Here is a 15,701-nt window from a genome sequence, read left to right on the forward strand (position 1 = left end):
CGGTACACATTGTAGTCCGAAAAAATAAAGGACTTCATTCCTATCAAACGGCTTTTTAATTGTTTACCAGTAAATTTCTTTTAGTTTTCAAGACGTCCTTCCATAAATCTTTTTTTTTCTGTTCTGACTTTGAAGAAATGACTACTTTTCGCCCAATCGAAATGGTGCATGGACATATTTTGTTTCATATTATCAGAATTATTTTAAATATTATCGGTATTAAACTTCATTATCGACACATGAAAGTTCGTCAGCATTGTCAATCTTTTTAACGTTAAAGTACCAAATATAGTTCGGTCACTACTCAATTAAGTTTGTTGATAACGTAGCTAATTTTGACGATAAAGAAACATCAATTCGATCACGTCTCTGGTACGGGCTGTATGTAATCCGTATGCAGGCGCTGCTGAAACAATTCCGCAAGATTAAAAGAAACTGACAATTTGTTTATTCTGATTTTAAGAGAAACACATTTATCTCTTTAACTTTGTTCGTGTTTGGCTTTATAAATATTTTGATATGAGCGTCACTGATGAGTCTTATGTAGACGAAACGCGCGTCTGGCGTACATAATTATAATCCTGGTACCTTTGATAACTATTATCTCAATTGGTTTAATTTTTTATTCCTTTTCTGTCCTTGGGCAAAGCTAAAATTAAAATTAGCTTCAATTTCTTTATTTTTATATACGTAATTTATTCCAGCGACTGCATCTTACGATCCTTTACGACAGATTATTCAGCTAAACTGAAATCAATTCCTTCTTCATGTCTGATACATCATGTAAAGTAATTTTATTACAACTCTGGATTCTACTGACGAGGAAAGGTGACACTGGACCATCGAAAGCCGAATTTTTAGTTTAATCTAGTTGGTCGAGTGGTCTAGAGCGCTGGACACTGGCACGATATCCCAATAGTATGAGTTTGATTCCCTGCTCCAGCAAATTTGCAGATGTATCATTGTTGTGCTGATATGTGTTTTCTGACGTGTATCACCTTCACGGGTTATCCAATGGATGGAGTTGTCAATTGTCTAGACGTGCTTATATAAATATATTCCAATATATTTGGTTAAATTTTAACCCCCAAGACAACCCGAACACATTATACTTTCGATAGATATTGTTTATTGAAGAACATGTTAACTTCAAATTAATTATACATAAAAAAAAATTAGTTAATTCAATCGGCAGTTTGATTTTTTTACTCAGATGCATCAAAATACAGTCTCTCTTATCAAATGCTGCTGTGTTTCTGTTTTGCCAGACAATCGTTTCCGTTTGTCTGTTTATGTTAATGTTTAACGCATATAGTTGCAGTAGGGGTTAAAGGAAAAACGAATATAGTGTAGCGAAGGAATCTTTTAGATTTACTTTTTTTGTTTTTTATACGTAGTAATAAATATCAAGAACTTTATAATACATGGTGGGCAGTGCTTAATCACGTGATTAATGACTTGTCAAATTCTGTCACGACGTGTCTTTTTCCGGCCTGTTGTTTGACATTTTTACGTTTTCAGACATTAGCCTTATCATATTTCATATCTATATTTTTTATGTCGGCAATTAATTTTTTTCTAGTACATGTATGGGTTAACTGTATGTACATGTAAATGTGTGACTAAATACGCCAACAACAAAACATCAAAACTTGTGTTTTTCATACATTTAATATCTTCGGAAATATCTTTTTTTAAATATCATGACAGCTGTATCAAATAGTGACACCGATAATTCCATATTGTTGTTTGGTTTTGCCAATCATCAGTTTTCATAATATAAACTTCTTTTCATACTCAGTATTTGAAAATCCCTTTGTTCTTCAATCCATTAAACCTTGTTGCTCAAAACTATTCTACCGTTAGTCGTTGACAATGCTTTGCATGTGCAGATATATTTCAAATGTTCTTATCAAATATTTAAGTTATTTTATTTTAACTACTACCTTATATTTATTATGAATGACGTCTCAACCTTTCGGAATTTTAGGTCCTCAATATTCTTCGATTCGAACTTTAATTGAGCATCACTGATGAGTCTTTTATAGACGAAAAATAATTGTCCGTTAAGGTTGCTGACTACCTGTATATATGTACAAGTTTTTTGCATTGACATAAGTATCGTGACGGAGTAAGAATAGGATATATATTCGCAATATTTGTATGAGTAAGGTACCCTTCACTGTACATTGCCTTTACAAAAAGTTTTGAAGTTCTAAATTAAGAGAAAACTATAACATAGTGTAAAATATTTCAAGAATTCGTTTATGATTGATAAATTGCATTTAGAAAATTAATATATATGTCATGTACATTAGAATAATATTAAATTTACTGAGTTTTTGCCTGTTACATTTGATTGTCCAAACCACATCTGAATTTAGTTCTGAATCATTTTATAAGTGCTCCTCGTGAAGGTTATTCGAGAAACTCATGATGTGTTAAATCTTTATAATCTTTTTTTAATTAGAAAAAAATTAAATATGAATGTACAATGTATGTATGATAGTAAATACGTTGATTATTAATAGTTACGGTTATATTTAGCAGCAATATATCTCCTACAGACCGCAACAAAATGTCGACTTGTAATAATACATCCTATTAAACCAGTAACGAATCAAATTCATGACGTCATCAGTGACACCATATGTGATTTTAAAAAGTTTGCAAACTGTGCTATGACACACAAATGTCATTGCAAGAAACCGTATTAATAGTTATTCTCGTAGAACATATGTCATTGATACTGACAAGACCATAAGTAAGACTAAATCAAAATCTGTCTTCATCCTTCTAACTTTAGGACATGTAGTTTTAGGTCTTTTGAGTCAAGGATCATAGATAAGAAGGTCTTTGGACGGGGAAAAGGGGGGGTCTCTACTTTGAATTCTTTATTTTTAATGCCATTTTTCTTTATTTTCAGTTATTTTGTCAATTCTATAATTTAATAGTACAAGAATCATGCAAATAAAAGAAATCAAGGCCTACAAGCTCGTCATTAGTATACCAAAAGAAAAAAGAAGAGAACTTAGACTATTTTAGGAGTAAAAAACAATGTACACAGAAAAGTCGCTAAAATTGTAACCCTTAAAAATCTGGTCGCGCGCTAAATCCCCCATGGAGATTTTCAAAAGTTGGCAGGTCTGATGTATATATATATTAACAAAAATCAAGACTTTTACACCAATGCAATAATCCTATAATATAGATCAGTCGAGAAAAGTATTAATTAGGTCAAGAATTAGAGAAATATTAAGGTGGCTCGGGCCTATTCGAAGTTTCTATCAGAAGTGCCGTAATTGTTGTTATTTCATTCTTTACAGCCTTAAAACCCAAATGTTGGCCGGAAAATGGTGAAAATGGGTGAACTGTCATTTTGACCCTTTAACAAATACGGATAATAACGAAAATATTCTATTAGTCACATAATTACAATGATTTAACATTTCTAATCAATCAAAATATTTAAAAAAAAAAATCGAATTCGCGACAAATACTTTTGTAATTCATGCGTGAAATTATGCGCAGTCGAATAGTCCCGAGCCACCTTAAGTGACGATTTATAATCAGATTTTTATGAACGTAATTTATGTTTTTTTTTTAACTGGTATATTATTAGGTCAAAGATTTCGTATCAATAAATTACTTAAAACTTTTATTAATTTTTGACATAGATATAAAGATTTGGTTTTGAAATGTAGCCGTTACTGAATAATTCTTATGAAAAGCGGCCGGTCATATCCTAATTTTAACGGTAAAATTGCTTATAAAGCCTGTCGGTGGTTGCTGTCTGTCATATATGGTGTTCGTTGAATGCTTTGTCATATTATAAACTGTTGATTTTTTTCTCGGGTGAATTACATTACATCATCTCATATTCGTACCTCACTATAAGACAGTGACTTTGTTCATTTTAGAAGATTTGCACGGCTACATGAAGTTCCTGAAAATGACAATATTTGGTGGATAGTTGCCTAATTAGCACATCTCCTTGTTTTAAATCGACTGAAAAAAACAATACTTTTATAAACTACAAAGTTTATTAATAGATCTTAAATATGAATACCATTTTGTTTTTAAATTTGGACAATACTATTGATGGGATTTTTGTTGAACTATACTTAAGTAAGAGAGAGACATTATATACTAGTAAAATCCAAAAGAAGACATAACAAAAAGTAGAGATCAGAGTAATTGCTTATTGTTGTTGACCTTAAGATAGCGGTCAATATATATAGAACATACGCGAATTGTAAAATAAAAATAGCATTTAATTTAAATAAAAAGTAAGTGGTTCCAAATTCATAAATTGCGCCCTTATTAAATGCCACGCTCTAAATCGTGCTTGATTTATAATGAACTTGTTTTGTGTTTGTGTATTTTTATCGTTGAAATGAAAAGATTGTTTATTGTTTGGATTTTATTTTATATTTATAAAAACGATATGATGATATGAGAAGACAAAATATACATGTACTTAAAATAAATTCAATCCAACAACAATAACTACAATAATTACAATAAAAACGCCATTGGACTATTTTCAAAAAGTGTGGATCCTAGCTGAGATCTTACTTCTGAATTCATTGCTGACATCGGCATACCCATTGACAACGCACCTACACCACCCATTTCAGTCATTCTATCCTGCATTATTTCCTGGGCGTCACTTGCTCCTTCCTTCATGGCTATACTTCTAAACATCATATTGTATGGCGATGTTTTAGAAGACGCTTGCCCAGCTGTTGATGGGCTTTGTTTTAAAGTTGACATTTGCATACCATTAAATTGACTATTAGACCTTTGTTGGGACATTCCATTATTATTAACACTTTGCCCGATGTTATTAAAACTTTGTCCGTTGTTATTAAAACTTTGTTCGTTGTTATTAACACTTTGTACGTTCATAGACACACCGTTCCCACTGTTTGAACTTTTAGCTTGTAATGCTGATAGTCTCTGCATTAATTTTTGAAGAATTAGTCGTTTTTGTTCATCTATTTTAGAAAGAGATGGCACACTTCCAGCCTGTTGTTTATTAACAGTTTTTAAATTGGATTTTGTAGGCTCTGGATGTGTTAATTGAACAAGAGGTTTTGGTTTCTCTGTCGGTAATGTTAGAGTCCTCACATGGGATTTTTCTGGTGTCTTTGTTAGGGTTGTCGGATATGATTCCGCTACAAACGAATTTCTGACAGTTCTTGGGTTCACACTTTTTAGTGCATTTCTTTCTCTTAAGAATGCGGTTATCGTTGCTAAATCCTGATCAAGTAATGGAGTATTCAGCTGTGTACTTGACTGACGGGATTTAGTACTAGTTGTTCGAGAAAATAAATCAAGCTTAGGACTGTTATTCGGTATTGTTTGACTTAATCCCCGTAACTGTGGTGTTGACTTTTCTACTGGAGTGCTCACTTTTCCACTAGGAATCAATTCCAATGTAGGTTTTCCAGATAATAAACTTAACAAATCGTAACTTTGGGAAGATATTCCATTTTGAGCAGGTTTGTAACTGAATTCTGTAAGAAGGGAAATAAAAAGTTTGGCTTCATAACTACCTTTTACATTCTTATTTTCGTCGGTTTATCGAAGGATTTATTCATATAATTTCGAAGTGAAATTCACAGCTATTATCTAACACAAATTTTCATGTTTGCCTTTTGAACATTTATTTAAATAAATTTTAATTTACAGAATAGTACATTTATTTGATTGAAATGTTTATATTGCATTAAATTATTAAATAGAGGATTCCTGGGTTTCTTTTTTTTTACTTTGGTGGAGGCGAAGGAGGTAATTCGTTCGTTGTCCATACTTGATATACAGGTGTAGTGCCTGTTTTATCGATGCGAGATTTCACATGTGTGTATGTTAATGTTTTATAGTTAATATCAGTATCTAATAATGGAGGAATTGGAGGCGGCTCTGCTATTGTATATGTTTTTGGAAGCAAGCCAGCATCCATCTGTCTTTTTTGTAATCGTAGTGCATGCACAATATAAAACTCGTTTGCTTCTGTATCATCGAGAATTTCTATATTTGTATTGTTGCGTGCTTCTCTTTTTGTGCTGTTGTGCATATATGCAGTGTTCTCGCTAGTTGAGGTTGTTTCTAGTATTATAGGTTCTGTTTTGTTTAAAGGTTTAAGTAATAATACGTCATTGTTTGGTTCTGGTGCATTTGTTGTTGTAGGTAAAGATGTATCTAAATTGTTTATTTTACCTGCTGTTTTGGACTTTCTGCGTTTGCTTTTAGGTCGGTTATGATCAGTTCCCTGTATTGATGGTTGCGATGCCCCTGAAGAAAATGAAAAATTTGGAATAACATTTTGAACTGTTTGTTGATTTTCATTGCTTTTTGTACTAGTGTGCGGAGTCTCGGAATCCTGATTAGTAATTTTTTTTTGTTCAGATGTACTGGTTTCATTGCCCTGCTTTTGATTTTTACCCTTAGAAGAGTCATTTTCAGATGTGGATATGGTTTCTAGATTTTCTTTTTTCTCTTGAAGCACTTCAGGGGACTTCTGTTCATTTACTGGTTTAGACTTAATCGTCTCATTATCTTGTTTGTCTACCATTTTGTTTGATTTTTTGCTTTCCGGCTGGTTCTGTGAGTTATTATTTTTCTTTCTTCTTCTTTCTTCTTTCAACTTTTTCATTAGCATACTTCTTTTTTCTAGCAATGTTTTAAGAAGAGAAAAGGGAAGGTTCCCTGTTTTTTTAGCTTCTTTTAGTTGCTTTTTTATCATTTTAAGTACTTTTGTGGCTGACATTTCTTCCTGAGGGTTTGGTGTTTTGTCTTCAGAAGGAGACGCAGGTTTCGGTGTTGTAGGTGGGGGTGTTTTTTGTATTTTTGTATCAGATTTTAATAATTTACGCTGAGACTTATTGACTGGCTGCATGACTGGAGTAGTTAATTTTTGAACAGATAATACGCGATCAATTTGAGATGAGCTTTTTATATTCGTCTTGGATTGGTCCATTTTCATTGTTTCTGATTTTGAATCTAAACGATGATTAACAGCAGGTTTAGTTTTTGTACCATCTACGTTTCTCCAGTATATCCACTGTTTTGGTAGTGTATTGACTTTTGGTATTTGCATTTGTTTTGCAAGAGGTGGTGCTTCAGAAAGCCTCTCCGTCTTTTTTTCTGTTTTTGAATCCAAACGATGATAAACAGCAGGTTTGGTTTTTGTACCATCTGCATTACCCCAGTATATCCACTGTTTTGGTAGTGTATTGACTTTTGGTTTTGCAAGAGGTGGTGCTTCAGAAAGGTTCTCTGTCTTTTTTGGAATTATTGGTTGTGGTATCGTTCTTTGATGCTGGTTGGGTTTATTTGTTTGTTTAGATTTAATTCGCGATGTTCTCATTCCAATAGGCACCGACGAAGGGGAATGGTTGCGAAGTGGTGGAGAAGCAACCGGACTCACTAGTACAGAAGGTCTAGTGGGGGTTGGTGTTTTTGGTGGGAAAGCTTTTAATATTGAATTGGCTAATGATTGGAAATTATCTAAGGCATTTTTCTTTTGTATTGTAGGATTTTGTGTGCTATGAGTTTGCGAAAGAGGCGTTATAATATTGGATTGCAATGTAGGTTTTGTCAAAAGATTCTGAAAAGATGCAATTAAATCTTTAATTTCTCGGAAGGTAGGAGTTGGTTTAGTAGTCAATAATTGGGAAGGATTTTGAGAATGGCTTCCTGGGTTTTGTAACTGATTTTGAGTACGCATATTCCTAAATGCTCCAACCACATGTTCATTTTGTGCTGGAATGAACGTTCTCTCATTATTGTGTCTTGTCGGCAAATGAGTAAATACATTCTGTGTTGGAATAATGTTTGATCCAGAAGGACCATTTTCCAAAAACATAAGGTGCTCTAAATCATTTAACACATCGGGTGGAATATCTTCTGGTCTAACATTCTGGAAAAGGTCCAAAATTTGCTGAGTATTGAGAGATGACGGAGAGAACATATCAATTTGTTGTTTCCTTTGATTATTCAGTCTTGTTGGCTTTTGAAATGAAGACGGGACAGAATTTACATTCGTAGGATACATAGTTGGTGATGATAGAAGCAAAATTTCTTTTTGAAGGACATCAAGAGGCATGTTTGCAAGCTCAGGGTATGCAGTTGCTAGTCCGTCAATGAATGCCAGTCCTTTAAAAAAAGTATTTCAAGTATATAAGACAACGATCCTACCAAATTACGAAACACAATTATAAACAACGTAATAATATGCCTCCAAATTTAAAGTCATACATAAAAGTGTCTTCAATCAACCGGATTCTCAAATTTTGGTGGTTTTGAATGTTTAATAAGACTGTTTCCATTAATCTTTCAAGACATTCTCAAAATAATCCAAAGAAGCTATTTTTCGAATGCCTTGTTGTCTACCCAGAAGTTTGACATAAAAAAAAAAGTAACACTTTATCAGTTCATGTTCAAAGCACTTTTCTGTATTTACCTTCATCAAGAATGTCCAAACACAAGCATTTGTAAGCCAATGGTGTTTAAATATCTTGAATATGTTAGGAACTATATGTATATGACCAAAGGGGACATACAAAGTATCAAAGATCAACGTACACTGGGTGAGTTTGAATTTTAGTTTCTTAGAACTGTTTTTTTTTATTAATTAAGAGAGTTTAATAGAAGTTGGTTGGTCATTATGTTATTACCTAATCACTTTTAACTTACCTGATCAAAAAACAATTGATATGATTTCTAAAATCCATAATTTAATACCATTGATTGTTAAAAAGTAATCTTTACATGTAGGTATTTCTTAAGCCTCAAATTTGATTGTTTTTATTTTTGATTCCAAAACAAACCCACAGAAATAAACTTGTATGCTGCCTACACAATTTACGGTGTTTTTCTTCCCTATAATTTCTTATAACTTTCAGTTTTGACTGACCATAAAAACAAGATGAAAATAAAAATTCAGATAGAAAATATAGAGTATTTGCATTACATGATAATAAGGCCATGTAATAACTCGCCAGTATTTTTACCTAAAACTATTTTTTTGTACTGTTTACCTTTTGGTTTTCTCATGCTTATAATGAAATGTTAAATTCCCGTTCTCAATATAACACAGTTTGCGCAAAGATTTTAAGCATGGCGTGTGAAATGATTCTTTGGAAACAAAGGCAACTCGGTTATTTGATCATGCAAAACAATTAAATTTAGTCTATATCAAATGGGTATAAATGACTATTTACACAAAACAAACATTGGTTGGAGAGTTGTCTCATTGACATTCATATCACATATTCATATATCTATGTTTTTTTTTAACAAAATAAAAAGTACCGAATGTTTTTACCAGATACAAATTTGACAATTAATGTCGAATAAGCTTGAAGCCTAAGTATTTAATAACCAAACCTTATTAAAACGCGGAAGACCACAAAAAAGGAATCAGCACTTAGCATCTTTGAGAAATTATGTATTTGTATATTTATCTGGAGATATATTGGATCCTAAATATTCACAAAATATACATTTTTAAAAGGATAATAAGATAAACACATTCTCTTTCGATCTGCTTGTACCGAAATCATAAGGATTAACCCATTAAAATCCCGAGAATGTTCCATTTACAAATGACAAAAGTCTTTATAATGCCTGTTTAATTCCTTACTTGGTTTAGTAGAAAAATATTCGCTTGTATTTTAGAAAACCCCGGATCAAATACTTGTATATCAAATGAAAGAACCTACCCCGGATCAAATATTGATATATCAAATGAAAGAACCTACCCCGGATCAAATACTTATATATCAAATAAAAGAACCTACCCCGGATCAAATACTAATATATCAAATGAAAACCCCGGATACTATACTTATATATCAAATGAAAGAACCTACCAGGTGACCATGCTCCAGAAGATAGTAGAGAACATTCACAAGTTGTTGGATCAAACTCAGTCCCTGGAGCACAATGTCGTTCATGTGCAATATTATGTACCATTTCTATATACCTCTTTGCATCACCGGGTACAACTGTTCTGCTGTATGGACATCCTATTCAAAACAAACGTATATGTAATAAATTGTTATGTAATGTCATCTACTTTAACCTAATATGTAGTTTAATGTGTAACTTGTTTTATCCTGTTGTTTGTCTCCTCTCTTTGTCTTTCTTATCTTACCTTCCTTTTTTTACAAGAAAGAATATAATCAATAGAGAAAAAGTTGTCATCTATTGCAATAACTTTCTTCTGCATCTTGTTAAAATCAAAGTTATCATTTTTGCGTACCATATATGTACCCAAACCATTAATGTCATTCAGAGATACATTTCATCGGGAATCACCATATAAAGGTTTTGAAAATTATATCCAAGCGCTACATGTGCAACGAAAAGGACTTACTGGTGTTTATTTGATGGTATGTTATAGTTGTGCTAACGGTGTTCGAAGCAGCTTGATCATCACATCAAATGTTGAAGTATGTGCTTCATGAGTTGGTCGACCGTTATGGTATATCCGTTTCACATATGATAACGGATCATAATGTATTAACTACAAACCTGTACTCTTTTATCGAATTATTCTTATTATTAGGTTCGTAATGACATGAGCAGCACGCATGTGCCAAATATGGAGCAGAACATGATTATCCTCTTTCAGAGCACCAGAGATCAACCCCAGTATTTGGTGAGGTTCGTGTTGCTCAGTCTTTTGTTTTCTATGTTGTGTGTTGTGTACTATTGTTTTTCTATTGGTCATTTTCTGTTTGAGTCATGTCGTTGTCAGTTTATTTTCGACATATGAGTTTAAATGTCCCTCTGGTATCTTTTACATCTCTTTTAGATTTTGTTAACATGAACTATTAAAATAATGATGAAAAAAGTAATCAATATTAGATAATGGAAACATGTATTTATGTTCTTTATATGTAGCCATCCGAAGATTTCATTATTTTCAGACTGAAATATATATTTCATTCAAACATGATGTTCAAGAAAACCTCATACTTATTAAACCAAAACAAAAAACTGTTTAAGAAATCTTTAACGTAATCTGGATATCCTCCTGGAACAATGTTTCTATATCGTTGCGAAATATAATAAATTTTAGTTCCTTTAAATACAAAATAACAGATCCATCAATTGTAAAATGATGTTACACATCAGATGTTTGATCATATTTATTTTTACATAACGTTTTCTGTAGTTGTCCTGATCAGTATTGTTATATTTGTATTCCATGTATATGTTTGCATTTTTGTTAAACAATTGTTTGTTTATGCTTTGCAATAAGGAGGAAATCAGGGACAATTGGATATATATCTAAAAAAATAAATTATTGTTGTGGTTTGTTGTATTGCCAGATGGAGTTCATGGGAATAATTTTAAAACATTAAACGAATGGATAACAACTCTCATATTCCTGACTTGGCACAGGCATTTTTGTATGTAGTTAATGATTGATTAAACCTGAATGAATGATATGAAAAATTATTGCTTGAAACTAAGGGAGAACTTGGTGTTGTCAATTGACATGAAACTGACGACGTCCTCATAGGTAAAATAACGATAAACATATAATCATAATTGGTAATCTCAATTCGACTGCATTTCTTACTTTCGCCATACCGGCTCAAGCGAGAAAATCAATCGAGTTGAGATGATAAACGATAATCTATAAATATCTGATCACTTTAATCGTGACAAAATAAACCTTACAATTGATGTACGAAACACTATTCTGTATCATATAATAACTAGTGTCCACAAAATATAACTATCTTGCAGCTTCCCACAGTGACCAGACTTCATTTATCTTTAAGACTTCGAGTTTTGTTTTTACAATCTAAATGATTTCATTTTCCATTGTTTGTCGTTAGAATTATTGATCTAAGTCACTATAGTTATCAAAAGTACCAGGCTTTTAAATTAATACGCCAGACGCGCGTCATCAGTTACGCTCAAATCAAAGTTGTTAGAAAGTTCAAAGTTGAAGAGCATTAAAGACACAGAATTCAAAAAAGTTGTGTCAAATACGGCTAAGGTTACCTATGCCTGGGATAAGAAAATCCTTAGTATTTGTGCGATACACAAACAATGGTTGTTTTATTTATAAAGGACTTTCAAACCTGTGGTATATAACTCAATTGAAGATCACATTCCTGAAATAAGCGGGTCTTATGCATTAAAATTAAAACATTATACCATAATGCGTTTTATTAAGTTCCTTACACCCTTTGACGAAACTGTTTATTATTCGTGTGTATTACCTTGTCCTATAGTTAGAGGTAGCCATAGGCTGGACCATGCTATCACGAACTTGAAGTTCATTACGATCTACAATAAAGAGATAACATTTTAAAATTAAAAAAAAAGTAATGGTTTGAACGGTTTTATTCCAATTTTTATTTGAAATACTCTTTTGTACAAATGCATTCCTTGAAAAAATATGTCTAAAGTTTTAGTTGGTCTTCAAGAGATGACTTTCATACCGATACTCGTATTTTGCCAATCTATTCAACAGTCACACTAAAATAAAATGATTATTACTGGATAAAGTGTTAATATAAAAAAAGAAGATGTGGTATGATTGCCAATGAGACAACTCTTCACAAGAGACCAAAACGACACAGAAATAAACAACTATAAGTCACCGGACGGCCTTCAACAATGAGCAACGCCCATACCGCATAGTCAGCTATAAAAGGCCCCAAAATGACACTGTAAAACAATTCAAACGAGAAAACTAACGGCCTTATTAATATAAAAATATGAACGAAAAAGAAATATGTAACACATAAACCAACGACAACCACTGAATTGCAGCTGATTAAGTAAGATGATTCTATCATATGAAGATTATCAAAACACTAAAAGAATGACATTTTCTGTGGCAAAAACTTGCAATTGACCAATGAACCATGATAGTTTAATAAAAGACATGCGAAACCTATCAGATGTACAAGTAAATATAAAAAAAGAAGATGTCGTATGATTGCTAATGAGAGACGACATATACTAAAGGAACATTCAAATTCTAAAGCAAACTGATAATGTTATGGCCAAAAACAAAAACAACGAAACAACAGATCACAAAACACAACAAAAAAGGTGCAACACGAACCCCGCATAAAACGTTGGGGGAGTGGTTATATCGTAAAGACGTACAATTAATGGACTTTGTCAGTGTATTTTTTTTTTCAAAATACAATAAAAAATATCCACTTTCTGTAATTGTGATCAAATACACATATAACATGGACCTTTAATCAATAATCATAAACGTTCTAAGCAAAACAAAACATAACAGGAAACTTCTATCATTAACTTCCTTTATTCAGAATATGTCCCTAAAAACCGAATAGTTTATGTAAATAATTCATTATCCGGCACTATTCTGTTAACCTTGCCCTACTCAGTTTCAACGTTGTCTTTATGAAAAAAATGATATAATTGAATTTTTTTACAAAAAATAATACTTATTTTTCATCCCTAATAGAGGAACCCCATATTGTGGAGAAAAGTAGCATGGCACAAAATGACATTTCAAAAATAGTTCCAACTGCAGTATAAAATAAGTGAATAGTTTAAAAGTGACATGTGTAAATCATCATATATATAATGTATATGAACAAAGTGAACAATTAAAGAATCAGATACTAAAATTTACATTTGGCACAATAGACCAATAGGTCACGTCTTAATTTCATTCATTTAAATATTTTCATGTTTTCATATCACGTATTAATGTCAATTTAAATATTTAAAATATTAAAGAGATAAATTTGTATAAATTAACTGAATTTCCTGTGCACACAATATGCTTCTGTATTTCAAATAGTCTTAGTCAGGTGCATTTGAGGTCAAGAATGAGGTCAATTCAAAATAAGTGGTTTAAAAGCATAAACTACCAAAAGTTTGAAAAAGGGGCAAAAACTCCTAAACCAAACATCAATTTAATTGAGTGTGTCATTGTGTTGTTAAATAATCATGATTGTGCTGTTAATGGGATGGTGAATCCCCGCGATGTCACTATTGTGGTTATACTTTTCTGAGAAACAAACTAATTAGGATGATGAACACACCATACATAGTTAACACATTTGATTAATATTAATTTACTACTTGTATATCTGTGATAGACTTGACAGTTGGCGTCTGTGGATACATGTAGGTGTTATCCTTATATGAAGAAAAAAGTAAAATTTCAAAACCAAACTACGAGGACAATTCTAAACGGCAAGTACCTCAGCAAATGGCAGATGGCAAAATCAAAAGTCAAACACATCAAACAAATGGATAACAACTGTCATAATTTTGACTTGGTACAAGCATGCTGACAATGTTTGATTAAACCTGGTTAATAGCAGATTTTACGTGGTCGTTTAAAGAATGCCCTCAAGGTTTCTGACACATTGGAGTATGAAAAAACAGGTTATCTTTTAATTTCATTACGACTTTTTTCTAAAACACTGTACAAGTAACATGTAGCAGACACTAAAATTTAAAACAAAAAAACGTATGCATCATCTTATATGAAAAGGTGGATATCAATTATACGACAACGACACAGCACCCAAACAGAATATAAATACAAAAGACATTCAAAATGTAGCATACAGTCTTTTGCAGTAATCGTGTGTCAAGCTCTTTACTGGCCACTTTAACAATTGAAGATACAACAAATGGAAAGTGTAAAAGACCTGATGACAACGGTCAGTTAGATATATGATAATTGAATGTAAACGAAATTGTTCTTTCTTTTTTCCCCTAATTATTCGTTGTTTGGATTAGCGTATTTTGTGCAAAGCCTTTTGTTATCCTCCTTCAGTTCAGTTTGGTATTCACATCCTTTTTCATTCTAACAGATTAAAACAATCATATATTAGACCGTTGGTTTTCCCGTTTGAATGGTTTTACACTAGTAATTTTGGGGCCCTTTATAGCTTGTTGTTCAGTGTGAGCCAAGGCTCCGTGTTGAAGGCCGTACTTTAACCTATAATGGTTTACTTTTTAAATTGTTATTTGTATGGAGAGTTGTCTCATTGGCACTCACACCACATCTTCCTATATCTATATATTGAAGGTTTTAGAGACAAACTATCTAAACATTATATCCATATTTAACTTGTCTTTGGTGTGTAACGGATATAAGATTCAGACATGCTGCACTGTCGTTTGTAACGATGTATAATTATTAATGGTAACATAAAACTGGTAAACAGGATACAAGTCCCTCGTCGTCTTTCTGCAACAATGATTATGATAAAACAAAAACATGCAGTTCGTTCAAATTCATCACTTCTGATGACAATATGACGTAATTCCTCATTTAAATGATACTTACGTGCTAAATGAATCCGAGTCCAAAAAAATAGAGAAATTAGATTTCAGATGATGTATTTACACATAATATTCCTGAGTTTAAATATCGACTTCAAAATAAGCAAAAAGGAAAAATCACAAACACAAGGCGAAATTGAAGCTTTAACATATCACAATAGTTTAAACAAAATGGTCGCATATGTCAAATTTAAATCGTGTCATGCATAACAATTAAAGTAATTAATAATTTTAATTAACTTACATGATGAATAAGATTGCAAAACTTTTATAAACAATGAAGTTTAACTATGCATAATTTTTATGTTTTCCAAGTTGCTACATTGACACGTATCTTTGTTTTTTTAACATGTGCGTATTCTAATTATTTTTAA

The 15,701-nt window shown here is 32.0% G+C and overlaps 1 protein-coding gene across 3 annotated transcripts; it reads right to left on the reverse strand.

The window, feature by feature from the left end:
* Positions 1-4,451: 4,451 nt before the first annotated feature.
* LOC143064965 (uncharacterized) lies at positions 4,452-15,470 on the reverse strand. Of its 3 annotated transcripts, none has more exons than XR_012975365.1 (5): positions 15,332-15,470; positions 12,255-12,321; positions 9,882-10,037; positions 6,226-8,163; positions 4,452-5,522 (listed from the first exon to the last, which is right to left on the reverse strand). XR_012975365.1 is itself a non-coding variant. In XM_076238202.1 (5 exons), the coding sequence occupies exons 2-5, from the start codon at positions 12,313-12,315 to the stop codon at positions 4,519-4,521; spliced, it is 1,296 nt and encodes a 431-aa protein (XP_076094317.1). In that variant the 5' UTR covers positions 12,316-12,321; positions 15,332-15,470; the 3' UTR covers positions 4,452-4,518. The 3 variants fall into 3 exon arrangements, 1 of the variants encoding a protein (XP_076094317.1); XM_076238202.1 differs by having other exon boundaries at positions 6,226-6,300; XR_012975364.1 differs by having other exon boundaries at positions 4,452-8,163.
* Positions 15,471-15,701: the final 231 nt, after the last annotated feature.

The sequence above is a fragment of the Mytilus galloprovincialis genome, chromosome 2 (genome assembly GCF_965363235.1).
Source record: "Mytilus galloprovincialis chromosome 2, xbMytGall1.hap1.1, whole genome shotgun sequence".
NCBI lineage: Eukaryota > Metazoa > Mollusca > Bivalvia > Mytilida > Mytilidae > Mytilus > Mytilus galloprovincialis.